The 26,691-nt window shown below is 53.6% G+C and overlaps 1 protein-coding gene across 2 annotated transcripts; it reads left to right on the forward strand.

Annotated features, from left to right (window-relative positions):
* Nucleotides 1-5,672: 5,672 nt before the first annotated feature.
* Map1a (microtubule-associated protein 1A) lies at nucleotides 5,673-26,027 on the forward strand. Of its 2 annotated transcripts, XM_005381389.2 has the most exons (7): nucleotides 5,673-5,956; nucleotides 6,871-6,972; nucleotides 14,928-15,010; nucleotides 15,215-15,355; nucleotides 15,578-24,062; nucleotides 24,201-24,421; nucleotides 24,551-26,027. In XM_005381389.2, the coding sequence occupies exons 1-7, from the start codon at nucleotides 5,719-5,721 to the stop codon at nucleotides 24,704-24,706; spliced, it is 9,426 nt and encodes a 3,141-aa protein (XP_005381446.1). In that variant the 5' UTR covers nucleotides 5,673-5,718; the 3' UTR covers nucleotides 24,707-26,027. The 2 variants fall into 2 exon arrangements, with proteins under 2 accessions (XP_005381446.1, XP_005381448.1); XM_005381391.2 differs by lacking the exons at nucleotides 5,673-5,956; nucleotides 6,871-6,972 and adding an exon at nucleotides 12,052-12,062.
* Nucleotides 26,028-26,691: the final 664 nt, after the last annotated feature.

Consider the following 26,691-nt stretch of genomic DNA (forward strand, 5'->3'; position numbering starts at 1 on the left):
TTGTAGAGGTTTCAGTCCATAATCGGTGGGCTCCAATGCAGGGTGGCACATGGCAGAGGGGCAACAGCTCACGGCGGCGGAAAGTAGCAAAAGCAACAAGCAAGAGCTAGAAAGTCTCTTTCTGTCCCTTATCTTGTATCCAGTCCAGTCAGTAGATTTATCCAGCAATCACCCACCTGTAATCTCAGCACGGCACTACGAATTAATCACACACACTAGATTCAGCCACCTCCAAAAAAACCCTATGACCTCAAGAGGCTTTGGGGGGACATGTAGACAGAAAGCATAACAAAACCTTCTTCAATAAATGAGATAACTCATAAAAATAAAGGCAAATACATAAATCCCTAGAGAAGAATGAAGGAAAACAAAGGTTTAAAGGAAAAAAGGACAGTTTGAACAAAAAGCAGAAGAATGACAGAGGGAGCCAGGCGTAGTGGCATTTGCTTATAGTCCCAGCACGCTGAGGCTGAGGCTGAGGCAGGAGGATTGTGAGTTCGAGCCTAACCTGTGTAATTTATTGAATTCGTGAGACCATCTCAAAATTTTAAAAAGTAAAAAATGGGCTAGGAATGTGGCTCAGTGGAAAGGCCTTGGCTTCAACCCTCAGTAAAACACACACACACACACACACACACACACACACACATACACACACACAGATGACTAAGGGAAGGGCAAGCGTCTCATTCTGACTGAATGGAAGGGCCAGGGCAGGACTGCAGGAGGTAATGGCAAGAGGAGGCAGGGCAAAACGTGGAGAACATGAAGGATCTTTAAGAAAGAACTGATGGGGCAGAAAAGTGATTCTGTGATATTGTAAAGAGAATGATATTTCTTTATTTATTCATTTTTTTTGAGAATGATATTTCTTTAAACCAGATATTCCTTAAATGAAATAACTCCATTCTAGGACTCCTCCAGGAAAAAATGCAAACTGTAATTCACACGTAGTCATGGATGCAGAACTAGGTTGTATCGTACGCTTAGGTTTAGGTTCTGCTTACAGCCATCACCTCAGCCTCCACAAGCAGATCCTTAGGGGCCCTAACGCGAGAGGCAGCTCTTCTCAGACTAAAGGAAAGGGCGGCATCGGGGCCATAGCCGAACACTGCCTTCCATCTCGCAGGCAACTGGCAGGGTAAAGGAATACAGTATTCACCATTGCTGCACCTTCACATTGGAGAATCACTTTCTTTAATAAAAAGAATGTGGGGAAGGAGGAAAAATGGGAATTTTTTCATCATCTGCAGGGAGAAGCTCAATCCAGTACTTTGTTCTGCCTGCTTACTCAGTGTGTACAAATAGTAATTAGGAAAAGTATTCAACACGTATTATCAGGGGCTTCCTCCGGAGGCCAGACATTGTAATAAATGCAGAGTTTCCTCCATCTCAATCTTTTTAGAGACTGTTTTACTCAGTGCCATTTTAGAGGTTATTTTTCTCCAGGCCATTAGAGGTAAACCAGCTGTTCATGCTCCAAGGTGACCCTATGACTGCTGCCGTGCATTATGCCACAGTGTTTTCCCCAAAAGCCAAAGATGAGCCTCTGACACAGCAATCTGTAATCCATACGCCTCTGTCTGCGTGCAGAGCACTTAATAAGCAGAACTGAGCACAGGTAGGAATCTGAGCTGCAGCCGCTCCCTTGAAGAGTCGGGTTGCTAAGACCATACCATCAGTAGAGCAGGCGGAAGTTCTGCCACATGAGGTCAGACCCCAGAAAAACCAATGACATTCACCATGCTGGAAATAAAAGAGGAGTCAGCATCTTTTCTTTATGATTATCAGAGCCAGTTTAAATCTGATGGAGCTCATTAGCATTGAAAGGATCATGATGCTGCCCTCACCGCCCCCCTACATAATTTGAGTGTAAAAAATACTTATCTTTTCAATGCTGGAGATTGGATCCAGGGCCTTGTACATGTTGGGTAAGTGCTCCACCACTGAGCTACACCCAATGCTTTTTTTTTTTTGAGACAAGGACTTGCTAAATTGCCCACATTGGCCTGGAATTTGCAATCCACCAGCATCAGCCTCCTGAGTGGCTAGAATTACAGGCATTTGCTACCACACCTAAGGCAAGATAAGTGTAATCAATTGCAAAAAAAGCTCTGATTTTTTTTTTCACAAAGACAACTTCAATACTTTAAATGCCAATGATGAAATTATTTTCAGAAAAACAATTAAGCCCAGGTGTGGGGCCGAATGCTTATAATCCTAGCACTTGGGAGGCAGAGAGGCAGGAGGATCACCGTGAGTTCAAGGGCAGCCTGGGCTACATAGTGAGTGCAAGACCAACATGAATTACATAATGAGACACTGTCTCCAACAAAACAGAGAGATTCCTCCCACTATGTGATGTATGATCTTGCTTAAATTGCCTATTTTGTTTTTTTGTTTGTTTTTTGAGACAGGGTCTCAGCTATGCAGTTCAGGCTAGCCTTAAACTCACTGTGTAGCCCAGGCTGGTCTCGAACTCGCAGTGATCTTCCTGCCTCAACCTCTTGAGTGCTGGGATTACAGGTGTGCACCACAACACCAGGCTTTTTTTTTTTTTTTCTTGCCTATTTTGAACCATGCCCAAGGCTATCACATCTTCCACACCATTTGACATTAATTCTTTCTTCTACCATGTGCTCACTCTAGCATGCAGTCTAGGAAAGAGCCCATACTCATACCTTGCCTTTGCACATCTTCTGGCCTCTTGTAGCCTCTCTGGTGGTTGAATCATACAGACCCCTTATACAATTCAAGGATCCTTTACTACAAAGATCAAAAGCAGCCAGGCCAGGAGGCTGAGGCAGGAGGCTCACTGTGATTTTGAGGCCAGTCTGAACTACATAGTGAGTTCAAGGCCAGTCTAGACTACATAGCAAAATCTTGTCTAAAAAAAAAAAAGGTCAAAAGTATTGTTTGAACTACTATTGTCATATGCGTTACCTGCCAATCTTGCTTGACAAGACAGTAGAAGAAGCTACAGAATGGGGGGAGTTTCCAAAAGATCATGTATGGTCAGTACAGGAGTCAGCAGTTAACTGAAACACTGCCATGAGTTCCTACACCTCACAGGACTATACATGTCTCACACGCACATCACAGCTCAGCTCTGCTCTTAGCTGTGATTCCCTTGGATAGACCTTTTAATACCAACCTTTTAACTAGGCTTCTGCCACAGCACACTATTCCTAAACACAAAATAGATTTTTAAAAATTCTATTGTATGGAAACCTATTATATGCTGGTGTGGTGGTGCACATCTGTAATCCTTGTACACGGGAGGCTGATGCAAGAGGATTGCTGAGAGTTTGAGGCCAGCCTGAGCTACAGAGCAAGTCCAAGGCCACCCTGGACTCCATAGTGAGATCCTTCCCAGAAAAAAAAAATACTATTATAAACTGGCTGTGTTATTGCACACCTGTAATCCCAGCACACTGGGAGACTAAGGAAAGAGGATCAGAATTTCAAGCTCAACAACTGGACAACTGTTCAAGTTCAAGCTGGACAACTTCATGAGATCATGTCTCAAAATTAAAAAAAAAAAATTAAAAGATGGCCCAGGGATAAGGTTCAGTGTGAGGACCCCAGGTTTAACCACCCATACCACACCAACACACAAATACACATACATATATATATATACATATGTATATATGGAGCAATGTATGTCTATATCATATATTTTTAAAAATTGTTATCCAGCTCTCCATGTCTCATACATATATGCATCAGTGCTTTCTGTCTTAAATTATAAAACTCTGGAGCACAGATGATAACATAGCATCCACAATGTTCTTTTTCTTTGTTTTTGTTTTTGTTTGAGACAGGGTCTCACTATACAGTTCAGGCTGATCTTCAACTCACTATGACCTCCTGCCTCAGCCTCCTGAGTGCTGGAATCTCATGCATGCACCATTGTGCCTGGCTGAGATACTGTTGACCAAGGGAAGAGGAGGATAATTGAGAGGCTCCCATTGCCAGTCTTTCTGTGACATCGTCTGCCTTTGGCAAAAGACCTGCTGAATATCATCGCCACACATGTGTGACTTTAGTACCCTCACAGTCTGCCTTTGCAGCTGCATTAATAAAACCCCATCCTAGCAGAACCTGAGATAGCAGCCCTGAATTCTCGCCCCTACCCTCTCCTCATAAGTGTGTGACCCTTCTCTGAATCACTCAGATCTATTTTCTAACCTCTTTGTTAGACTTGAAAGCAAGTCTTGTGAGTAACTGCGCCTGACCCCTATGCTGAGACCCCACGGTAGTTCAAAGCCTCATTACTATGGTTGCTATGGAAACTGTCCCTTACTCCCTGTACAACCCATCCTGGCTCTCTGCTTCCACGTGGCACGTATTCCTGATTGCAAAAGAGGCCCGCACATCTCTCCACGCTCTTTTCTATATTCGGATCTCCCTTTGGTGAGGGATGGCGAGAAGTTAGTAGAACATTGTGTCATGTGGGGTGGTCTTTCTTCCTTTCCGTTACAGAAAGGATTTTCAGGGCCATGTCCAAATTGGTGAGTGGGGGCTGGGGATTTAGCTCAGCGGCAAAGCGCCTGCCTGGCAAGCGCAAGGTCATGAGTTCGATTCCTGATACCAGAAGAAAAGACAAAAGACAGGGAAAAAAACAAACAAACCCACAATTGGTGATCGGATGGATCGGATGTTTTGCTACAACACATGTTCCATCTCAGGGACCAGGGCTGCCCTGAGTTACCTCACCTGCACACACCGCCAGTCAGAACGCGGCCACGGGCAGCCTTGCTGAATCACGTACAGTGCTCCTTTCTCCCTGTGCCATCCCCAAAATGCCAGGTAGCTGGCCACCAAACAAGGCCTGCTGACGCCTCAGTGTGAGAACGGGCTATCCCTCTGCCACAAGCACATGCAGAATGACTCTGCGTCCTGGGGAGAAGATGCTGGAGCGCAGAACCGGGGTGGAGACTGTGGGATGGATCCCGCACGCGGTTAAAGGACTTTCAGCGCCTGGCCTCCTCGGTTCTCTCCCACCCTCTGCCTCTCCGATTCTAGAACTGTCACCTCTTCCTGGCTCAGACCCCGGACCTCTGTTGTGAGGACTCCCAGGCTCAGCTGTGACAGCCTCCTAGGGTTCGCGTCTCGCCCGTCACCTCGCCGGCGGTCGAGACGCTGTCCCGGCTTTTCCCTCAGACTCCCTTGCTGCAGTCTGCGCTCAGTGCGCTCACAGGGATGGAGAGGAGCCAGCCACCGTTTGCGCGGTAACAGCTCCAGACACTCGGTTGGCCGGAAGGTCATTCTGTCCCCTCTGGGACTGCGCCTCGCTGAGCGCTCGAGGGCCTGGGGCAAGGGCGGGGACACCGAGGCTGGGACAGGACCTTGACGGCCAATAACAGAGAGAAAAATAACAAATTGCGCCACACGGATGCTCAGGCACGGAGGAGACGGACGCTGACAAGATGGCTCCCCAGCCGCGGAGCCGCCAGACGGCGCCTTCACTGGACGCAGCCTGCGACAAGCGGCTCCAGCCGAGCAGGTGCTCCCGGGAAGCTGCGGCCCAGCGCAGCCGCTCCCGGCCCAGGACCGCAGAGCCCCGCGACCCGCCCTCCGGCCCCGCCCCTGCAGCCCCGGCCCCGCCCCCTGGAGGGCAGCGGCCAATGAGCGGCCCCCGCCCCGGCCTTTAAGAGCCGCGCGCTCTCCCCGCTGCGGACGCCGCCGGCCTCGCACTCCACCGCGGTTTCCATGGAGACGGAAGCCGGGCCCGCGCGGCCTGGCGACGTTGCCATGGAGACGGCTCCGGGGCTGGGGCTCCGAGGCCCGGGCTCTCCGTCGGCTCAGAACCCTGTGGAGCCCCGGTGCGAGACTCGAGCCGCAGTGGCAGCTGCTCGCTGGGACCCGAGGAAACACTCTTTGCTCATTGTGATCGGCGACATCGGGACCGAGAGTCAGCTGAGGGCCGTGCGGGCCCACCTAGAGCAAGGTGAGCCGCTGACTGTCTGCACCGCAGCACCTATGTCCCGTCCCTCTCCGCCATCTGCATTCACCTCCCAGCCCGCGCATCTGCACCCTCCATCCCGTGTCACCTGCACCTTCCCCACCACGTGTCCGCATCCTCCCGCCGCTCACCCCTGCCTCCCCATTCTTCCCGCACCCCCTTGGCGTTCCGCAGTCTCCCCGAACAGAGCAGCAGCTCGGTGAGGCACCTGGGGCTGCTCTGGTCACTCCTCTCTCCCGCAGGGTCTCTGCACTGCCCTTCTCCAGATGTCCTGAAAGTCCTCACTATCCCCTGGAGAGTCCATGTCCCTACCTTATGGTTTCTTCTTTAGTGTCTCTGAAACTGCCACAGTGTGCTTTTTGAATGGATAGTACAAATCTTAAATCTCCGAATGCTGGCAGCCAGCTGGAGAGAGTGACCTTCGTGGCTCCAGCATCTCAGTCTCACCTCCTTCCCCTGCGCCTGTGGCGCAGTGCTGCGGAGCCACCTGCGGGTGGAAGCAAGCCATGGAGGGGTGGAGGCCAGGATCGGGGCAGAGAGGAGAATCTAGAATAACTGTAGGAACCAGCTGAAGGCAGCCCACAGTATCTGGGCAGAGGCCCTGGGGTGTCACTTCTACCCCAACTGGGCAACCTTGCAAGAAAATTGCTACCGATAAACTCATTAATGACAAGTTTAGTCTCAACTGTGTCCTTTTCTCCCCAGCTCAGGCAAGAGAAGGGCTCAGAGTAGAAGGTAGACAAAGGTCCTAGATCTCCTTCTTAAAGACATCAGTGATGCTGATTATGGCAGCTGTCCTTATCTTCTCCTCCTTCCCCCTTCTGTGAGCTTGAAAGTGCTCCCTGCAGTCCCAGGGTCCAGACTTCATCTAGAATCCTCTGTTTCTTTTTTTCTCACAGGGATTCTCTCCTGGAACATTGACTTGTCATCTTTTGACTTGAACCAGCAGTTGAGACTCTTCATTACTCGGCACCTAGCTCACTTCTCCTCAGAGATCAAAGGTTAGGATGACTGTCATTTGTCTCAGTCCTTCGGGTGAGGGCCGGTCACAGAGGCGCAGAGGTCTGGTCTTTCTGGCAGAATTGGCCTTGTGGGAGGCTTGGGTGGGGGAAAGGGAGGGACAACTTCCTGATGGGAAGGTCTCCGAGCTCCTCGGCAATCCTCCATACTCAGCACACTTTGGGACACACGGTATGGTGGTGGAGGAAACCTGGAGAACCCAATTTCTCCAAGAAGAGGATTGATTGTGGACAGCTGTTGGCATGCACTGAGGAAATGAGGTTCTGCTCTTGACTGATCAGTCACCTCCCTGCAGAACTCCACTTTTTGTTTGTGCTCCCCTTTCCATATACCCTAGCCTCCCTGCTTCCCTTTATAGAGACCCAGAAGGTCCCATGCATCTTCCCTGCAAGGATCCTGTTTCCTCCTTTGGCTTAGCCAACAGATCTCTAGAGCAGAACAGAACCCTGGTAGCAATGCCTGCATACGCCTGCAATCCCAGCTACTCTGGAAGACCAAGGCAGAAAGATCACAAGTTTCAGACTACCCTGGGCAACTTAGCAAGACTCTATCTCAAATTTTTTTTTTTGTCTTTTTTGAGACAGGGTCTCCCTGTGCAGTTGAGGTTGGCCTTGAGCTCATTTTGTAGCCCAGGCTGGTCTCGAACTCACACCGATCCTCCTGCCTCACCCTCCTGAGTGCTAGGATTACAGGCGTGCACTACCACTCCCAGCTCAAATTTTGTTTTAAAGGGGGTGCTGGGGTATAGTTCAGTGACAGAGTGCTTGCTAGCGTGTTCGATATCCTGAGTTCCATCCCCAGCAAGGATGAAGAGTTTCCTGGATTCGATGCTGCAAGAAGCCCGTTGTACTGAGGTTTGCCTCTGAGGTCAAAGCTTATGGAATGCAGTTTCCCATTCTGCTGGGTGGGAGAAATTGGTTAGAAATTTGAGAAAAGATTTTAGGAACTGGCATTATATGACATGTCTATAGGGAAACTGCAGAAGGTCCTATATCCCATTATAAAAGTGCCAGGCATCTAGTCATGTTACGGGTAAATGTTCATGTCCCAATCCATGTAGTTTTACTGAATGTGAAATCCAGGTGGCGCAACAGCCACTGCCACCAGATAACTGAATTCATACAGATAAGTCTCAATTATCCAGTGTGGTAGGTACTTCCTATTCCTCCTGTCAGATCATTGGTAATTTCTTATTTATTTATTTATTTATTTATTTGGTTTTTCTCCGGTACCGGGAACCGAACTCACGACCTTGCGCTTGCCAGGCAGGCGCTTTTGCCGCTGAGCTAAATCCCCAGCCCCCCACTGGTAATTTCTTAATCATTGACTGCTCTAAAGATGCTCTTGGAAAGTTGGAGAAAACAAGCCTGATATGACTAAGGTTCTATTGTGCTAGCAATATGTACAGCAATTTTTAAAATGTGAGGGTGGCATCTTTATGGTACAACTGGCTTTCTGTATTTAGGCATTCTTTTGAGACTGCTTTCTTAGAAATTACTAATGTCATAGTTTCGTCTATTATCCCTGATGCTTGACAATCAACAGTTTTACCACTTAGTATTCTTAACACTTTAGTGTAAGATTGGGGGAGGGGATGACAGAGGATGAAGTTAAGGAAATTTGAAAGACTCAGTTGGAATTTGCAGATTATCTGCTGATATTAATATTTTACATTGAATTCTCCAACTTCGTCCAGCTGGCTGTTTTCTGGAGGGATGTAAGAAATGAAGAGAATGTAAAACAAAGTACTTGGCCATTCTTCAGATTAAGAAGAGATGTTGGGAAGAGGCTTACAGGGAGATGTATAATTATTCTCAGCACTCCTCAGAAACAGACACTGCTATAAAAACAGCTCCTGACCTTTTCAATCAAAGAGTTTTGCTATGATGTCTTTAAGGGTCTTAGGGCCATACACCTAAGATGAGGGCTTATTTTAGTATACTGAATTTTTTTAGGTTTGGACATTTTCATGGTGGCCCGTCTTTGTCCCTGGAGAATAGTGGAGAATTTCCTGGAAAAAACCACAGGCGCGGCTCAAGACTGCCACAGCCCCACCCCTGCTGGCTTCGCTTTCAGCTGTCCCCACAAACAACAGTCAGCCCAGAGCAGCTGCAGACACTGCCCCTCCCTTCAGCCTCCAGAAAGCCGGTCCAAGGGAACCCGGATGCTGGGATGGGTTCAAGGAGATTGATAGTTCCCTAGGACTTGACCCTTTCTGCCTACCCTACAGGCTGGGCCTCCATCCCTATTCTCAAGCCCTGGACCAAAATGAAAAAAGGAACAAAAAAACCGCATCCTACGATGACAGGAAGTGTGCAATTTTCCCTAGGCACCGCCCCCTCCACATTCTCTCAGCCACCCTTAGAAAAGAAGGGACCCTCCATCCCACCGGTGCGGGTGGCCCAGCTCCTTCTAGTGGTCAAGTCTGGTAAAGCTCTCCGAGATGGCTTTCCGCACCAGGGATTTGTAACTTCCAGAGAAAAACCCTGGAGTTCCTGAGCCAGTGATACAAACTGAAAAAGAACTGGGACAACAGAAAGTTGAGTTTGGGGTCTGGGGGTAGCTCAGAGGTTTGGTGCCTGCTTTAGCAGGCATAAAGATCTGGGTTCAAACCCTAGGATGGCAAAAAGGAAAAGAAAAAAAAACTGAGTTTCAATAAAACTCTCATACTATTGAGCCCCCGTAGAAAAGGGAAGATTGCTATTTTAAGACTCTCAAACACACAGGCTGAGGCACCATTGGAAGCCCTCAGACTGTTAAGACTGATGTGCTGAGGGAAGGACTGGTCTATTACTTCGTGGCCCAGGCTCCTGGAACTGAGGGTTGCACTGCTCCCTGAAATGGAAAAGCGGGAGCCTGAGCAGACATTCAAATCTCCACTTCAGGGTTAACTGAGAGGCTGGGGTACCCCTGGGTTGGTGTAGTCTCAGATTTTGATTTAGAATTTCCCTAATCACCAAGTGAATTCTGAAATGTCTTCCACCAAGAGCACACTTTCAGAGGCTTTTGTACCTTTCAAGTTTAGGATCCTAGGAATGAAGGAGCACTTCTTCCTCTTTTATGTCAATCAATCCTCACCGCATTATTGGAGGATGATACTAACATCACACTCATCTTATAGTTCTGAAAGCAAGCTCTGAGAGGGGGTGAGTGACTTGTTTAGCTGCATGATTGGTAAAATGGTGGAATCAGGTCTCAAATCCAGGGCTATTTTTTAACACAGCGTCTCATTATGTACTTCAGGCTGGCCTGGAACTTGCTATGTAGCCCAGGCTGGCCTTGAACTCATGTTGATCCTCCTGCCTCAGCCTCCCGAGTGCTGATTACAGGTATGCGCCACTATGCCTGGCAATCCAGTGCTTTTGATCTCACTTCCTGCCTGTGCTCAAGCCTCTTTCTCTTCTTTGGCATCTCACCATTACATCACAACAGGGCCAAGGGACATAGCGAGTTGAGGACTGGTTATGAGTGGCTGTTGAAAGGGTGAAGACTAAAGGAAAATGTCATAGTGAGGGGAAACCAGGCCCCAGGTGTGGCCGTTGAGGGTGGCAGCTGGGAATAAAGGTGGGCCCTGCACTGGGCTGAAACCATTTGTTCCCAAGCCAGATGTCTACTCAAATTTCCCTCCTTAGACTCCAAAGAGCTCTAGAAAGCAGAGAGGAGAAAGAAGGCTTGAGGTGGGAAGAAATAAGAAATATGAAGTTGCAGAAGGGAGGTATTTCCTTTTTGTCATGCTCAGGAAATCAGCCTGGTTTGCATTGTGTGTCTCTGCAGATGCCCTCTTCTATCCAAATGCGGCTGTTGCCATGTTACTGTTTTGCATCCCCGGATCTGAGCAAGGATTCCTCCCGCTAGCCCCCTAAGGGTACTGGTGACTCAGCTCCTCCTCTCCTCTGGCTGCAGTCAAGGGAAGATGGAAGATGCTGAGAGCAGAGACTATTTTGGCTTCTCTGACCTTCAAAGGGAGCTCTTGGCAGCCAGGGGCAAGGGTGGGGCTGGTGCTGGGGTGAGTGTGGGTGGAAGTCACTGTGCCAAGAGCCTAGGAGCTGGCCAGGCTGGGGAGGGTTAATGGGAAGAACTGAGAGGGAAAGCAGAGGCACACCCATTGGGAGTGAGTGCTAGAGCCGTCTAGGTCCTTTTTGTGAGTTCTGCGACAGACACTTCGTTGTCTGTGACTGAGGTACATATTAAGGGCCAAGATTGCTATTTATGCTGATAGCACTTTATGCTGCATTTAATAATTCCCCCCTAGTAAGAAAACCTTGCTTGAGTCTTAGGTCCTCGTGATTCCCCTCAGTCCTTGTTAACTCCTTCACTGAAAGGCGGAAGTTCCCTAGCCCTTTAGACACTTCCTCCCCGTGACTAGGAGTCCTGAGGGTCAGTGCCCCTGTAGTTGCTGTGCTGTGCTGCTGGACAGGCCTGCATACAGCTCCCTGTGTCCCTGTGTCCCACCCCGTGGTTAGGGACTGTGTCTACTTCACAATTTCAAACCGCCCTCACCCCCAAGTGAGCCGGATTTCCGCCTGTCTTTGTTTCTATAGCCCTGGTTCAGAAGGAGGCTCAGTTGGGCATCACCCCCCTGCTTTGCCCCACTCCCCCTTTGTCTCCTGCCCTTGCGGGGACTGAAGGTCACTCCCCGGGTCCCTCTGAAGGGGAGGTAGCAGATGGTTGCCAAGAGAAGCGGGAGGGCCCGGGCAGAGCTCTTGCATCCCTACTCTGAGCCCTAGTGCAGGGCTCTGGTCTTTCGCCTGATGTGAAAAGAATGTTTCTTAACTAAGCAGGGTTGCGAGAAGGGTACTGCAGGCCATGGGAGATCACCCCGGCCCTTTGAACTGCTAGACAATCCCTAAGCCCCCAAGGCCAAGCAGACACCCTAGAGCACTGACATTGTGAAGGCAAAGAAATGGTTAAGTCTCCAGTGCCTCGTCAGGGACCAGCCCTCATCCCCGCCCCGGCACCGCCCTCCCACCAAGCCCTCCCCCCCACCCCAAGTGCCGCAGACTCTGTGCTGAAGCTGCCGGCTGAGGCCGGAGTGGCCGCCTCCATGAGGGGCTCCCTCTCACACCCCTGGGTGAGAACCGACCGAAGGGCTTGGCATGGCAGGGGTGAGGGTGCTGTGACGGAGAGGTGGGATGGGGTCTCAGGAAGGGAGCCAATACCTGGCGATTCGGTGTGTCTGGAGCTGGCCAGCAGGGTGGGCAGGCTTGGGGAATGAAGAGAAGAAACGAGCATGACTGGCTGGGGTCGGGTGGCCAGGACCTGGGCTCAGGAGGAGGCCTGCGGCGCTGTGACAGGCCGCCCCTCCAGCTGGGCGGGGGCGGGAGACGTGGCTGGGGTAGCACCCGCGTGGTTCCGCTGGCCTTGCGAGGTAGCCAGGGGTCGGCGGAGTTTGGGGGCTCTGTTTTTGGCAAGAGGCAGGAGATTCTGAGAAGGAGAGGTTATGGGAATGCGCCTCATGGGAGGGTCCCCGGCTGTCAGCTGGTGGATTGCTCAGCTGCTCCATGTGGGGTGATGGGGCAGTGAGATTTTGCCAAGTAAGGGAAGGTGGGGAACACTACGAAAAAGAAGGAAGGAGAGGTCATCCAGACATGGCACGCGCCTCCTCACAGTCCGCCGGTTTGCACGGGCTCTGCCACCCCAGTTCCTGTGGCCAGCTTGAGACTGGCGCTCCAAGGCCCCTTTCTAGCCCCCCTGAGGCCACTCCGGAGACAGAGCACTCCCTGCCAGCAGCTGCCCCACATTCCCAGGCCAGCTGGCCCCACCCCCACCCCATCTCTGCTCTTCTTCCCAAGATGGGGGCTCTGGAACAGAGGAGCCCGTTTCTTCTTCCTCTCCACTCCCCCCCCCATCCCCACCCCCCCATGCAGAGGCAGCCAAGAAAATGACTTGTCATGCTGGGGTGGGGGGTGGGGGCGGAGCTGGAGGCTGAGCTCAGCGCGCACACTCACACACACTCACACACTGCGGCACACTGCAGCTGCCCGGGCGCCCCCTCCCTTCTGCCTCACTGCAGAGACACCTGCCCTCCTGCCTGCTTGGCCTCAGCTCCCTGCCACCCGCCAGAGCCCCACTCCCAGCTGAGGAGAGTCCCCCTGCCCCAAGAGAGACCCCGCTCCAAAGAAAAAGGAAAGACAAGTCAGGCTACATGAGAAACAGGGCTCTCCCCTAGGCCCGAGAAAGAGGGGTGCAGGATATAAACCATGTGTTGCAAGTCAGAACTGCTCCCCAGGAATAGGGTTAGGATCACAGGTGGGGTCTTCTACCAGGATAGACCCTGGGGTCAGAGAAGTCCTGACTGTGAAGCTGTGCAGGTAGGGGTGATAGATAGAAAGCAAATCAGTTCAGACCATAGCTATCTCTTTCAGCCCTGCGGAGCTCACGATTGTCACCTTGTTTGTGTGTGGGTAGTCCTTCCTCTCCTAAAACAGCTACTCAAGGCTGGCAGCTTGCTGACTTGCCCAAGCCCTGTCTCTGCTTGCCTCCGAGGTGGCTGTCACCCTCTAACTGACCTCAAAGGTTCCCTCAATTCCCAAGTCCATAGACGAGGACCCTTGGCCTTCTCTTGGGCCGAGCACATCCTGTATGGGACTTGGTCTTCTGACACCATCCACATTGTTTCCCCACAGCTGCATCTGCAGCCCCGTGCTGTCAGATCTGCTTGATCCCGGCCCTGTAACTCTCCCTCTGAACAAAGCCCCTGGATCCAGGTTCCTCTTTCTGAGTCCCAGAAAGAAAAGAGTTGGGCTACAGGAGTGAGCCAGGAGTAGATTTATGAACTCTCCCCCTAGTCTCATCCAGATAACTCGTCTGTTATCTGGAAGGTTAGCTCTGACGTGGCTACAGTTGGGAAGGGATTGCGCATGGGGTGAGGGCAGAGCCGGGACAGTAGCATCCTTCCTCAGCATCCCTGCCTGCCCTGCCAATTTCTTTGCTGTGTGTCTTGATGTCTCTGTGATCCACAGAAGGGCAGTCGGTAGGGAGCGGGTGTGTGGGGGGGGATGTCTTCTTTTTCTCCATGGCCTGGGGAACACCCTGCGGGTCTCCTTCCTTCCTTCTGTGTTTCTTGTTTGTGAACGCTTCACTCCCCATCTCATGGCAGAAGGCCCGTAAGAGGGAAGAAAGGATGAGCAAAGAAACTGTTCGCAGAATGGGTTGTGGGATGGTGAAGCAGGCCTCTCTGGCGCCTGGAACGGGAAGGCGCAGTGGGAGAGGAGCTGTGAAGCAGTTCTGGCAGCAACAGTATGCATGTGAGTGGGTGCAGGCTTGGCCACTGAGGAGCCAGAGAATGGAGCCACAAATGAGAACCCCGTGTCCGCTCCTTGAATTGGAAAACCCCAACAGGCTGAGATAACGCAGGTTTCTCTGAGTCTCTCGGCACAGGCATTCGGGCCTGAGGTGGGGATTTGGGAAGGCAAAGGGGAGTCTGTGGACACTTCCCCAAAGTTCCCATCTCCTTATTCCTAGGCACTCTGCTGGCAGAAAGTCCAGGGCAAAGGCAAGCTAGCAAGGAGAAGGCTCAGTCAGGCTGGAGCCCTCTCTCCAGCGGAGCTCCGCATCTCCAGGCAGCACCAGGAGCTCAGTGCTCCACAGGGACAAAAGCTTCTTGTCAACAGGGCATCTGAGGCAGAGTTCCGGAAAGAGGGGCGGGGGCATGGGCAGCAGGGGGTGTGGCAGATAAAGGGAGGGAGAAGACAGCTAGTGTGGGAAAGGAGAGCAGAGCGGGAAACCCTAAAGGGAAAAGGCTGCTAGAGGACCCAGTTCTCAGACCTGATTTGCCAGTATCCGAGGTGGCAGAGTCTGAAGATAAGCAGGCTTCTCTCCTCCCTAAATCTCATTTTCCAATCATGCCTGCTTTCCTCTCGGGCCCTACACAACGCTGCTGCATTGTAGTCAATACCCATTCTCTTCAATACGAGTTCCTACATCTCTCTCTCAGGCCAGAGGACCCTCTGCCACCAGAGCGACACCCTAGAGACCGTCATCCTGGTAAACCCCAGTGCAGACAGCATCAGCTCTGAGGTAAGGCCAGGGCCTGTGCCTGGCTGCATGTGCTGTGACCAGCCCTTGCCAGTGCTGGCACTTGAAGGCCAAGAAGCCTCTGCCATCCAGACTGGCTGCGGGGCCACTGTGGGGACCAGTGGGGAGCATGTCCTTGCGGTAAGGAAGTCAGTACCTCTCTCTGGGCTCCCCTCATCGGTAACCACAGCCCTCCTTCCACTCCAGGTTCACCATCTCCTTAGCAACCCATCGGCTCACAAACTACTCATCTTAAGCGGGCAGAGTCTAGAGCCTGGGGGAGACCTCATCCTGCAGAGCGGTACCTACTCCTATCAAGACTTCGCCCAGGTCCTTCACAACCCAGAGGTAAGTTCAATCAACAGCTGAGGGCCTGGGAAGAAGGGGAGAGGGGCAGGACTGGAGCTATAGGAGGAATCCATGGAAGGGAAAGTCTCACGTTGCTGGATTTTGGGGGCCCTGATAGGAAAGGAAGAGTCCACCTTGGAGAGAGGTGACATTAGGGGCTAAGTCGAGTCAGGCTAAGACAACCCCAGTGACCTGATCAGCTTCTATCTCCCATTCCTCTAGATTGCCCAGTTGTTCAGCAATAGAGACCCTGGGATCCAGGCTCTCCTCACTGTGTCCTGCATAGGGGAGGGTGATTGGAGCCACCTGGGCTTGTCCAGTTCCCAAGAGACCCTGCATCTCCGGCTGAACCCTGAGCCCGCGCTACCCACCATGGATGGCGTGGCCGAGTTCTCCGAGTACGTCTCTGAGACTGTGGATGTTCCATCTCCTTTTGACCTGCTTGAGCCCCCCACCTCAGGGGGCTTCCTCAAGCTCTCCAAGCCTTGCTGCTACATCTTCCCAGGTGGCCGTGGGGACTCAGCCCTCTTTGCTGTCAATGGATTCAACATCCTGGTGGATGGGGGCTCCGATCGCAAGTCTTGCTTCTGGAAGCTGGTGCGGCACCTAGACCGCATTGATTCGGTGCTGCTCACCCACATTGGGGCAGACAACCTGCCAGGCATCAACGGACTCCTGCAGCGCAAAGTGGCAGAGTTAGAGGAGGAGCAGTCCCAGGGCTCCAGCAGCTACAGCGACTGGGTGAAGAACCTCATCTCCCCTGAACTCGGTGTGGTTTTCTTTAATGTGCCCGATAAGCTGCGGCTGCCTGATGCCTCCCGGAAGGCGAAGCGCAGCATTGAGGAGGCTTGCCTCACCCTTCAGCACCTAAACCGCCTGGGCATCCAGGCCGAGCCTCTCTACCGTGTGGTCAGCAACACCATTGAGCCACTGACCCTCTTCCACAAAATGGGCGTGGGCCGGCTGGACATGTATGTTCTCAACCCTGTCAAGGACAGCAAGGAGATGCAGTTTCTTATGCAGAAGTGGGCAGGCAATAGTAAAGCCAAGACGGGCATCGTGCTGGCCAATGGGAAGGAGGCTGAGATCTCGGTGCCCTACCTGACCTCTATCACTGCCCTGGTGGTCTGGCTGCCAGCTAACCCCACTGAGAAGATTGTGCGTGTACTCTTTCCAGGAAATGCTCCCCAGAACAAGATCTTGGAGGGCCTAGAAAAGCTCCGGCATCTAGACTTTCTGCGCTACCCTGTGGCCACACAGAAAGACCTGGCTGCTGGGGCAGTGCCTGCCAACTTGAAACCCAGCAAAATCAAACAGCGGACTGACAGCAAGGAGAGCCTCAAAGCTGCTACCAAGACCGTAGTGAGCAAGCTGGCCAAGCGGGAGGAAGTGGCGGAGGAAGGCGCCAAGGAGGCCCGCTCAGAGCTGGCCAAGGAGTTAGCCAAGACAGAGAAAAAAGCAAAAGAGCCACCTGAGAAGCCCCCAGAGAAGCCTACCAAGCCTGAGAGGGTGAGGACAGAGTCAAGCGAGGTACTGAAGGCAGAGAAACGAAAGCTGATCAAAGACAAGGTAGGGAAGAAGCACCTGAAAGAGAAGATATCAAAGCTGGATGAGAAAAAAGACAAGGAGAAAAAAGAGATCAAGAAGGAGAGGAAGGAGCTCAAGAAGGATGAAGGAAGGAAGGAGGAGAAGAAGGATGCTAAGAAAGAGGAGAAGAGGAAAGACACCAAACTTGAGGTCAAGAAGATTTCCAAACCAGACCTGAAGCCCTTTACCCCTGAGGTACGTAAGACCCTCTACAAAGCGAAGGCCCCTGGAAGAATCAAGGTGGACAAGAGCCGTGCTGCCCGGGGGGAGAAGGAGCTGTCTTCTGAGCCTCGGACACCCCCAGCTCAGAAGGGTACTGTGCCATCCCCACCTGTCAGTGGACACAGGGAGCTGGTGCTCTCTTCACCGGAAGACCTCACACTGGATTTTGAGGAGATGAAGCGTGAGGAGAGGGAACAAAAGGATTCAGGACTAGGAGAAAAACCACTCCCTCTTGATAGGACAGAGGAGGGACCCCAAAGCATAGCTATGCAGGGAACACAATCCTCTGCCCTAGGGCTGGAACGGGAAGAGCATGTGATGAAGGAGAAGGAAGTGTTCCCTACCATTGCTAAGGAACAAGGCAGCAAGGACAGAGGCCCAGACAGCGGGGCTGAAACTGAGGAGGAGAAAGAAACTTGGGAGGAAAAGAAGCAGAGGGAAGCAGAGAGGCTCCCAGAGAGAGCGGAAGCCAGGGAGGAAAGCGAACCTGAGGTAAAGGAGGATGTGATAGAAAAGGCTGAGTTAGAAGAAATGGAGGAGGTGCACCCTTCCGAAGAAGAGGAAGAGGAAGAGACAAAGGCGGAGGGATTTTATCAAAAACATATGCAGGAAGCCTTGAAAGTCATCCCAAAGGGCAGGGAAGCTCTCGGGGGCCGGGAACTGGGACTCCATGGCAAGGCCCCTGAGAAGGAGACCTCGTCGTTCCTAAGCAGCCTGGCCACACCTGCTGGGGCCACGGAGCATGTCTCGTATATCCAGGATGAGACAATCCCTGGCTACTCAGAGACTGAGCAGACCATCTCAGATGAGGAGATCCATGATGAGCCAGAGGAACGCCCTGCTCCTCCCAGATTCCCAGCAAGTACATACGACCTTCCTGGGCCTGAAGGTCCTGGCCCCTTTGATGCCAGCCAGCCTGTGGATGGTGCTGTTCCTGCCGCCTCAAGCAAAAGTTATGGAGCACCAGAGACTGAACTCACCTACCCTCCCAACATCGTGGCCGCCCCTCTGGCTGAAGAGGAACATGTGTCCTCGGCTACTTCTATCACTGAATGTGACAAACTTTCTTCCTTCGCCACCTCAGTGGCTGAGGACCAGTCTGTGGCGTCGCTCACAGCTCCCCAGACAGAGGAAACGGGCAAGAGCTCCCTGCTGCTTGACACAGTCACAAGCATCCCCTCGTCCCGCACTGAAGCCACGCAGGGTTTGGACTATGTGCCATCGGCGGGAACCATCTCCCCCACCTCCTCACTAGAAGAAGACAAGGGCTTCAAATCACCTCCCTGTGAGGACTTCTCTGTGACTGGAGAATCAGAGAGAAGGGGAGAGGTCATAGGGAGAGGTTCAACTGCGGAGAGAGCCATGGAAGAGGAAAAGGAGGAGAGGGCACATGCGGAAGTATCTGAGAAACTTTGCGGTCAGTATGGAGCCCCAGTGTTTGGTGCCCCTGGGCATGCCACACATCCAGGGGAAGCTGCCCTTGGAGAAGCAGAGGAGCGGTGCCTCAGCCCAGATGACAGCACGGTGAAGATGGCCTCCCCTCCGCCATCTGGCCCCCCTAGTGCCACCCACACACCCTTTCATCAGTCCCCCGTGGAAGACAAGTCTGAGCCCCAAGATTTTCAAGAAGAATCTTGGCGAGATTCTAAGCACACACCAGGTATGAGCACGGAGTATGCTGCAAAGGAAACGGAGACAGCCAAGCCAGGGCCTGAAGAGGGCTCACTAGAGAAGGAGGGGAAAGAGGTTCCTCCCAGGAGTCCCCAGGCCCAGGAAGCACCCATCAGTATTGCTGGGGGACATACAGGCTGCACCATCCAGCTGTTGCCAGAACAAGACAAAGCAATAGTCTTTCAGACAATGGAGGGAGATGAGACTATGGAGGTGGGAATTGGGTTCCCAGGCCCAATTCAGGAGGCAGAAGCCCTTCCCAGGGAATTGAGGACATCACTCCAGGAACCTGGAGAATCCCAGAAAGATGAGGTGCTCCAAATTCCTGACCAAAGCCTCTCCCCTGAAGATGCAGAGTCCCTCTCTGTCCTCAGTGTGGTTTCCCCAGACACTGCCAAACAAGAGCCCACTCCCAGGTCACCCTGTGACCTGACAGAGCAGCACCTACATAAAGACCTATGGCCAGAGGTATCTCCAGAAGGTACCCAGTCTCCTTCTGTCTCAGAAGAGAGTCCCAGCAAGGAGACTTCTCTGGATATCTCTTCAAAGCAGCTCTCTCCAGAAAGCCTTGGTACCCTCCAGTTTGGCGAACTCAGCCTTGGAAAGGAAGAAAAAGAGCCTCTGATGCAGGCTGAGGATGTCTCCTGCCACCTAGCTCCTGTGTCCATTCCAGAGCCCTATGAAGCCATGGTGTCATCTCCCATAGATGGGGTCACTGGATACTCTGCACAGGCAGATATCACCGAGGAGAGCCCTGACAGGAAGCTACCTGCCAGCTCCCCTCACTCTGCCCAGTCTGGAGATGGGAAGTGTTCACCTGGGGTGATCACAAGCCCTGGCGAGCACATTCTGACACCCAGTAGCTCCCTCACTAAGAGTCCTGAGTCTTTGCCAAGCCCTGACATGGAAGACATTGCCAAGGAATGGGAAGATAGAGTTCCAGGGTTGAAAGACAGAACCCCTGAGCAGGAGGACAAGGAACCTGAGCCACAGGAGGAAGTCCTACAGCAGAAAGATAAAACTTTGCAACAGAAGAGCATTGTTGTAGCAGAGAAGGATACAGCCACGGATCATAAAGACGAGGCTCTGGAGGAAAAGAATAAGGTTGTGGGATCAGAGGATGTGGTTTTAGAACAAAAAGGCATAAACTTAGACCAAAAGGATACAGGCCTAGGACAGAAGGAGAAAGTCTTGGAATCACAAGATAAAGAACAGAAAGACAAAGTCCTTGAACTGAAGGACATGGTCTCAGAAGAAAAAGACAAGGCTACAGCTCTAGAACAAAAGGACGCTGCCCTGGAGCACAAGGACAAGACCTTGGGGGCAAAAGACAAAGACTTAGAACCAAAAGACAAGGTCCTAGAGCAAAAGGACAGGCTTCCAGAAGAAAAAGACAAGGCCACAGCTCTGGAACAAAAGGACCAGGCGCTGGAGCCAAAAGAGAAAGAACAAAAACACAGCAATTTAGAACAAAAAGACAAGGTCTTAGAACAGAAGGACAAGATCCCAGGAGAGAAAGACCAGGCCTTAGAACCAAAGGATACAGCTCTGGAACTCAAGGTTCAGGCCCAGGAACCAAAGGACAAAGAACAAAAACAGGGAGCTTCCGAACAAAAAGACAAGCTCTTAGAACAGAAGGACAAGATTGCAGAAGAGGAAGACAAAGCCTTAGAGCCAAAAGAGCAAGACTTTGAACTTAAAGACAAGGCCCCAGAGGACAAGGTTCCTAAAACACAGGGCAAAGTCCTGGAACAGACAGGCGAAACCCCTGAACATAAAGATGAGGCCCAGGAACAGAAGGATGAGGTCTTCAAAAAGAAAGATCAAGCCTTAGAACAAAAATACTGGGCCTTAGGAGAAAAGGATGAAGCTCTAGAACAAAATAAGACAGCTGTTGAACAGCAAGATAAAGCTCTAGAAGAAAAGGACAAAACTCAGAGGCAGGAGAGCTTTGAGCAGGAGGATAAAAGCGTGAAACTAAAAGAGACCACTCTAGACAAAAAAGCTCCAGAGAGTGTCACTGCTGTGGGACAGGAGGAAGCTTTGCTGGAGAAGACCAGAGCACTGGGGCTGGAAGACAGACCTGTGGAGGAGGACAAGGGCAGAGAGCAGGAAGAGAAGTCCTGGAAGGAGAGGGATGTGGCCCGGGAGTGGCAAGCATCTCCAACCCGAGGGAAGCCAGCTGGAGAACAGAAGGAGCCTGTCCCTGCATGGGAGGAGACGTCCCCTGAGCAGGAGGTCAGGTACTGGAGGGACAGAGAAGATGTGGCTCTGGAACAAGACACATACTGGAGGGAGCTGAGCTGTGAGAGAAAGGTCTGGTTCCCTCACGAGATGGACAGCCAGGGCGCCCACACACGGTACCCCGAGGAACGAGAGAGCACTTTCCTCTGCGAAGGACTGGAGGAGCCAGAAGGGCCCCCTCAGCAGCACACACCCCGGAGCCCGTGGGATTCAGACTTCAAGGGTTTGCAGGAGCACCCACCACAGAAGGGACTGGAAGTGGAACGGTGGCTTGCCGAGTCACCAGTTGGGCTGCCACCCGAGGAAGAGGACAAGCTGACCCGCTCTCCCTTTGAGATCATCTCTCCTCCATCCTCCCCACCTGAGATGGTGGGACAGAGGGGTCCTCCTACCCCCAGACAAGAAAGCCCTAGTCCTGAGACGAAGCCCAGGCCACCCATGAGGAGTGAACCCACCGCTCCCTCCTGGCTGGCTGACATCCCACCGTGGGTGCCTAAGGACAGACCCCTGCCCCCAGCACCCCTTTCCCCAGCTCCCGCTCCCCCCACACCTGCCCCAGAGCCTCACATGCCTGCGCCCTTCTCCTGGGGCCCCGCAGAATATGACAGTGTGGTGGCCGCGGTGCAGGAGGGCGCTGCCGAGTTGGAAGGCGGGCCATACTCCCCGCTGGGGAAGGACTACCGCAAGGCTGAAGGGGAAGGGAAAGGGGAAGCGGAAGCAGGAGGTGGGGCTGAGGCTCCTGGCAGCAGCCCCTGCAGCTCTAAGGCCCCTGAGGCCAGTGAGAGCCATGCCACGAGGGACACAGAGCCCACGGAGTCAGAGCAGAGAGAGCCCACACCCTACCCTGAGGAGAGGAGCTTCCGGTATGCAGACATCTACGAGCAGATGATGCTGACTGGCCTTGGTCCTGCGTGCCCCACCAGGGAGCCTCCGCTTGGGGCAGCTGGGGATTGGCCCCCACGCCTCTCGGGCAAGGCCGAGGCCATGGCCCGAAATGTGCCTGCGGAGAAGGAGCTGTCCTCTCCCAGCACCCCCAAAGGCCTCCAGCCTGACACTGCAGCCTTTAGCTATGCGGCCCTGACAGGGCCCACGGTGCCCCCCAGGCAGGAGCCTGAGCGAGCGCCAAGTGTGGAGGACAGCCTCACCCCACCTGCCGTGCCCCCTCGCGCGCCCATCCCTGCAAGCAAAGGCCCGAGCCTCCCTCTCGGTACTGTCCTGAGCTGTAGTCCAGATCGGAGGACCCCCTCCCCAAAAGAAGCAGGCCGGGGGCACTGGGATGACAGTGCGAGTGACTCAGAGCCAGAGAAGGGGGCTCAGGAACAGCCAGAGAAAGAGGCTCAGTCCCCAAGTCCCCCTCCCCCCATCCCTGGGGGGGCCCCCACACTGTGGCCTGAAGCCGAGGCACACACGAGCCCTCCCTTGGACTTGCACCTGGGTCCTGCACGACCAAGCCTGGATTTCCCCGCTTCAGCCTTTGGCTTTTCCTCACTGCAGCCTGCGCCCCCTCAGCTGCCCTCCCCGGCAGAGCCCCGCTCAGCGCCCTGTGGCTCCCTTGCCTTCTCTGGGGACCGAGCTCTGGCTCTGGCTCCAGGACCCCCAACTAGAGCTCGGCATGATGAGTACTTGGAAGTGACCAAGGCCCCCAGCCTGGACTCCTCCCTGCCCCAGCTCCCCTCCCCCAGCTCCCCTGGGGCTCCCCTCCTCTCCAGCCTGCCAAGACCTGCCTCACCAGTCTTGTCTGAAGGCTCCTCCTCTGAGGCTACAACCCCAGTGATCGTAAGCGTGGCTGAGCGCTTCCCTCCAGGCCCGGGGGCTGCAGAGCACAAGTCTGGAGAACTGGAGCCAGGAATGGAACCACCTGCCCCCAGCCTCTGGGACCTCACTCCTCTGAGCCCAGTGCCCCTAGCTTCACTGGACTTGGCCCCAGCTCCAACCCTTCCTGGAGACATGGATGGTGGCACCCTGCCCTGCCACCCGGAGTGCTCAGGGGACACAACCAAGAAGCCAAGCCCCTGCCAGGGGCCCTCTGTGGAGCCTGCGGCCAATGGCCCAACTGAAACCAGCCCCAGTCCCCCTGGCCCTGCCACAGCCAAGACAGAGAAGGAAGAGGCTGGAGCCTGCCCTGCTTGGGAACAAGGGGCCTGGCCCGAGGGAGCTGAGAGAAGCGCCCGGCCTGACACACTGCTCTCCCCCGAGCAGCTGCTGTGTTCTGGAGTGGGGTCTGGGGGTCCACCCCGCAGTGTCTCTCCTGAGGCTGAGCCTGGACCTCAGGGATGTGCTGCTGAGCCCCGGCCCCACTGTGGGGAGCTCTCTCCATCCTTCCTGAACCCACCTCTGCCGCCATCCACAGATGACAGTGACCTTTCCACCGAAGAAGCTCGGCTGGTAGGAAGAGGGGGACGCCGCCGCACAGGGGGCCCATACCCTGTGGCTGATGAGACTCCCCCAACGTCAGCCAGTGACTCAGGCTCCTCACAGTCAGATTCTGATGTCCCACCAGAAACTGAGGAGTGTCCGTCCATCACAGCAGAGGCAGCTCTCGACTCTGATGAAGATGGGGACTTCTTGCCTGTGGACAAAGCTGGGGGGGTCAGTGGAACTCACCACCCCAGGCCTGGTCACGACCCACCCCCCATCCCTCAGCCAGACCCTCACCCATCCCCTCCCCGCCCTGACGTGTGCATGGCTGACCCTGAGGGACTCAGCTCAGAGTCTGGGAGGGCGGAGAGGCTACGGGAGAAGGAGAAGGTGCAGGGGCGATTGGGGCGCAGGGCTCCAGGCCGGGCCAAGCCAGCATCCCCTGCGAGGCGTCTGGATCTTCGGGGGAAACGGTCCCCGACCCCTGGTAAAGGGCCTGTAGATCGAGTATCCCGGGCCCCACCCCGAACACGCAGCACGCCAAGCCAGGCCACTCCGGCAGAGGAGAAGGATGGACACAGCCCAATGTCTAAAGGCCTCGTCAATGGACTCAAGGCAGGACCCAGTGAGTATACCGTGGAGAGCAGAAGAGTGTGGGCTGGGGCTGGGTGTGGACTGGTCCGAAGGCTCTAGCAGTGGAGAGGGGGAAGGTGCCAAAGCGTCCTGCTTTTCCTCTACAATGTCTCCTGGCTTGTCTCCACAGTGGCCTTGGGGTCCAAGGGTGGCTCTGGCCCCCCTGTATATGTGGATCTCGCCTATATCCCGAATCATTGCAGTGGCAAGACTGCTGACCTTGACTTCTTCCGTCGTGTGCGTGCGTCCTACTACGTGGTCAGTGGGAATGACCCTGCCAATGGCGAGCCAAGCCGGGCAGTGCTGGATGCCCTGCTGGAGGGCAAGGCCCAGTGGGGGGAGAATCTTCAGGTGAGTAGCACCGCAGTGTTCTGGCCAGAGCTCACTCAAATGCACAGTGGGACACTGTCATAAACAGACAGGGCCCTCCCCTCTTCTTCCATCCATGCTCGCACTTCTGACGTCTCATCTCCTTCCCAGGTGACTCTGATTCCTACTCATGACACGGAGGTGACCCGTGAGTGGTACCAGCAGACTCATGAGCAGCAGCAGCAGCTGAACGTCTTGGTCCTGGCGAGCAGCAGCACTGTGGTCATGCAGGATGAATCCTTCCCAGCCTGCAAGATCGAGTTCTGAAAGAACTACCCTCCCTTCCCAAGGATCCACTCCCCCAGCTCCTTTAGAGAATGGCTACTGCTGTGTCCTTTGGGGTTGAGGGGATGTCTTGTTGTGGGGGCTTGGGCCGGGCTAAATGGAAGGTATTGTCCTCCCCCTCATCCATTCCTCACAGGTCTCAAAACTGAAAGTGGTAAGGAGGACAAGGGAAAGGCACTGAGGGTAGGAGGTCATCTCAGGCCCGAGGACCCCAAGTGATACCCTTGCACAGCACTGTCAGATACTGGCATTGGTTGGGGCGTGAGGATGAGTCTCAGAGGGCAGCCTCCTCTTGTGGAGGGAGACCGTACCCGCAACCCCAGGGACCTCCTTAGATCTATTTAATATCCTGGGAAGGATTCCTGATAGTAATTTATGTCACCTGGGGTAGGATACTGTCGGTGAGGTACCCAGAGCTGCACACTTTCCTCCATCTGCCATCTCCTTACCCGCCAGGGCCTGGGGGTACACCGCTGCTATGCCGTCCTCCTGCTTCCCTCAGTATCTGAATGTCTCAATCCAAAACTTGAAGCTCTTTAGACCAACAGACTGGTGAGAGGAGAAAGGAACTTACCTCCCAGCCCCTGCTTCACACCGTTCACATCCTTAGGGCTGTGCCCAGACCAGGTCTGCTGGGCGGCACAAAAGGGCAAGGAGAGTCCCAGCCCCAATCCCAGGGTTCTTCCAGGCTCCCTGACCCTTTGAAGTTTTCACCTACCCCATTTCAGTGATCCCAATCCCTTCTCACCCCCTGCTTGGCTTCTCTGCATGTGGTCATCTGCTGTGGCCTGGTGTGTAATGGGTTAAAAATAAGCCACTGCCTGACATCCCACCATCTGACACCCCAGCCACGTGTGACACCCCCAACATTCCACTGTGCCATCCTGCAGCTGCAATGGGAATGCTGGCTGCCTCTCCAAACCCGAACTCCTGGACAGAGGACCTGGAAGGTGGAGACCAGGCCAGAGGACTCGGGGAGAATGAGAGAGAGGACAGGCAGACGAAGCTGAGCTAGAGCTTAACGCCTCCAGCATGACGTGAAAGCGGCTGGAAAGTCCCCCCCAGGAGAGGACTTTCCCCCGGCCAGCCAGCGAGCAGCCCCTGACAGACCGCTGCGGACTGAGAAGCCCTGGGGCTCACCTTCCCTGCTGAGTAACTGGGCCACCAAGATGAGCCCACTTGTGTCCTTCTCAGCTCCCCGTCCCCGTGCTGCCGTGCTCTGCTTCTCCCTACACCCCTGCGATTGTTCCCAGCTGCTGTGACAAAGCCGCTGAGTCTAACAATAAATCAAGTTCATTGCGGCTGGTGTGGTGTGGTGCTGCTTGGGCTTTCTTGGGCTCCACATATTACTTAGGTGCCGGGCCCTGACTTCCACCTCTCTGCTTCAACCAATGTTGTCATTTATCTTGAAAGATTCTTTTGACTCCCCAGAAGCAGTTCCATGACCCGGGGGGAGCCACAGAGTCAGGGTGGTGAAGAAACAGAATCATTTCTGAAAATGGGCAGGAATGCCTGAGGATGGGGACTAGGAGCTTCCAGGCGGGGAACCTCCTTGGAATGTAGGTTCCACAGAGGTGCGGGCCAGATAACCAGGATCTGATACAGTGGACAGGGGAACACCGGAGAGAAGCTGGCCCTTTGAAGGAGCCCTAAGAGGTTCCAAACCTATTGAGGTTGGGAACCCCATCTCACTGTGTGGTCACTGTGAATATTTTCCCCAAAGTACAGGCCCTTTAGCACTTACTGTTCCCATGGAATAAAAAGATTTGAGCCCCTCAGGAGTCCCAGGTATGGCAGAAGTGGTTATGAACGTGCACGTATCAGGAGGGGGACTGTCTAGCACTCCCAGCATTCTGGCTTTCCCAGTCTAAAGACATCAGTGGGGTAGAGAGGGTGTGGCCTCTTGATATCAACTCCTGATTTAAAATGAAAAATGTGGAGGGGATTCCAAGGATCTGTGAGAAACC

Source organism: Chinchilla lanigera, unplaced genomic scaffold (assembly GCF_000276665.1).
Source record: "Chinchilla lanigera isolate Chin_1 unplaced genomic scaffold, ChiLan1.0 scaffold00015, whole genome shotgun sequence".
In the NCBI taxonomy this organism is placed as follows: domain Eukaryota; kingdom Metazoa; phylum Chordata; class Mammalia; order Rodentia; family Chinchillidae; genus Chinchilla; species Chinchilla lanigera.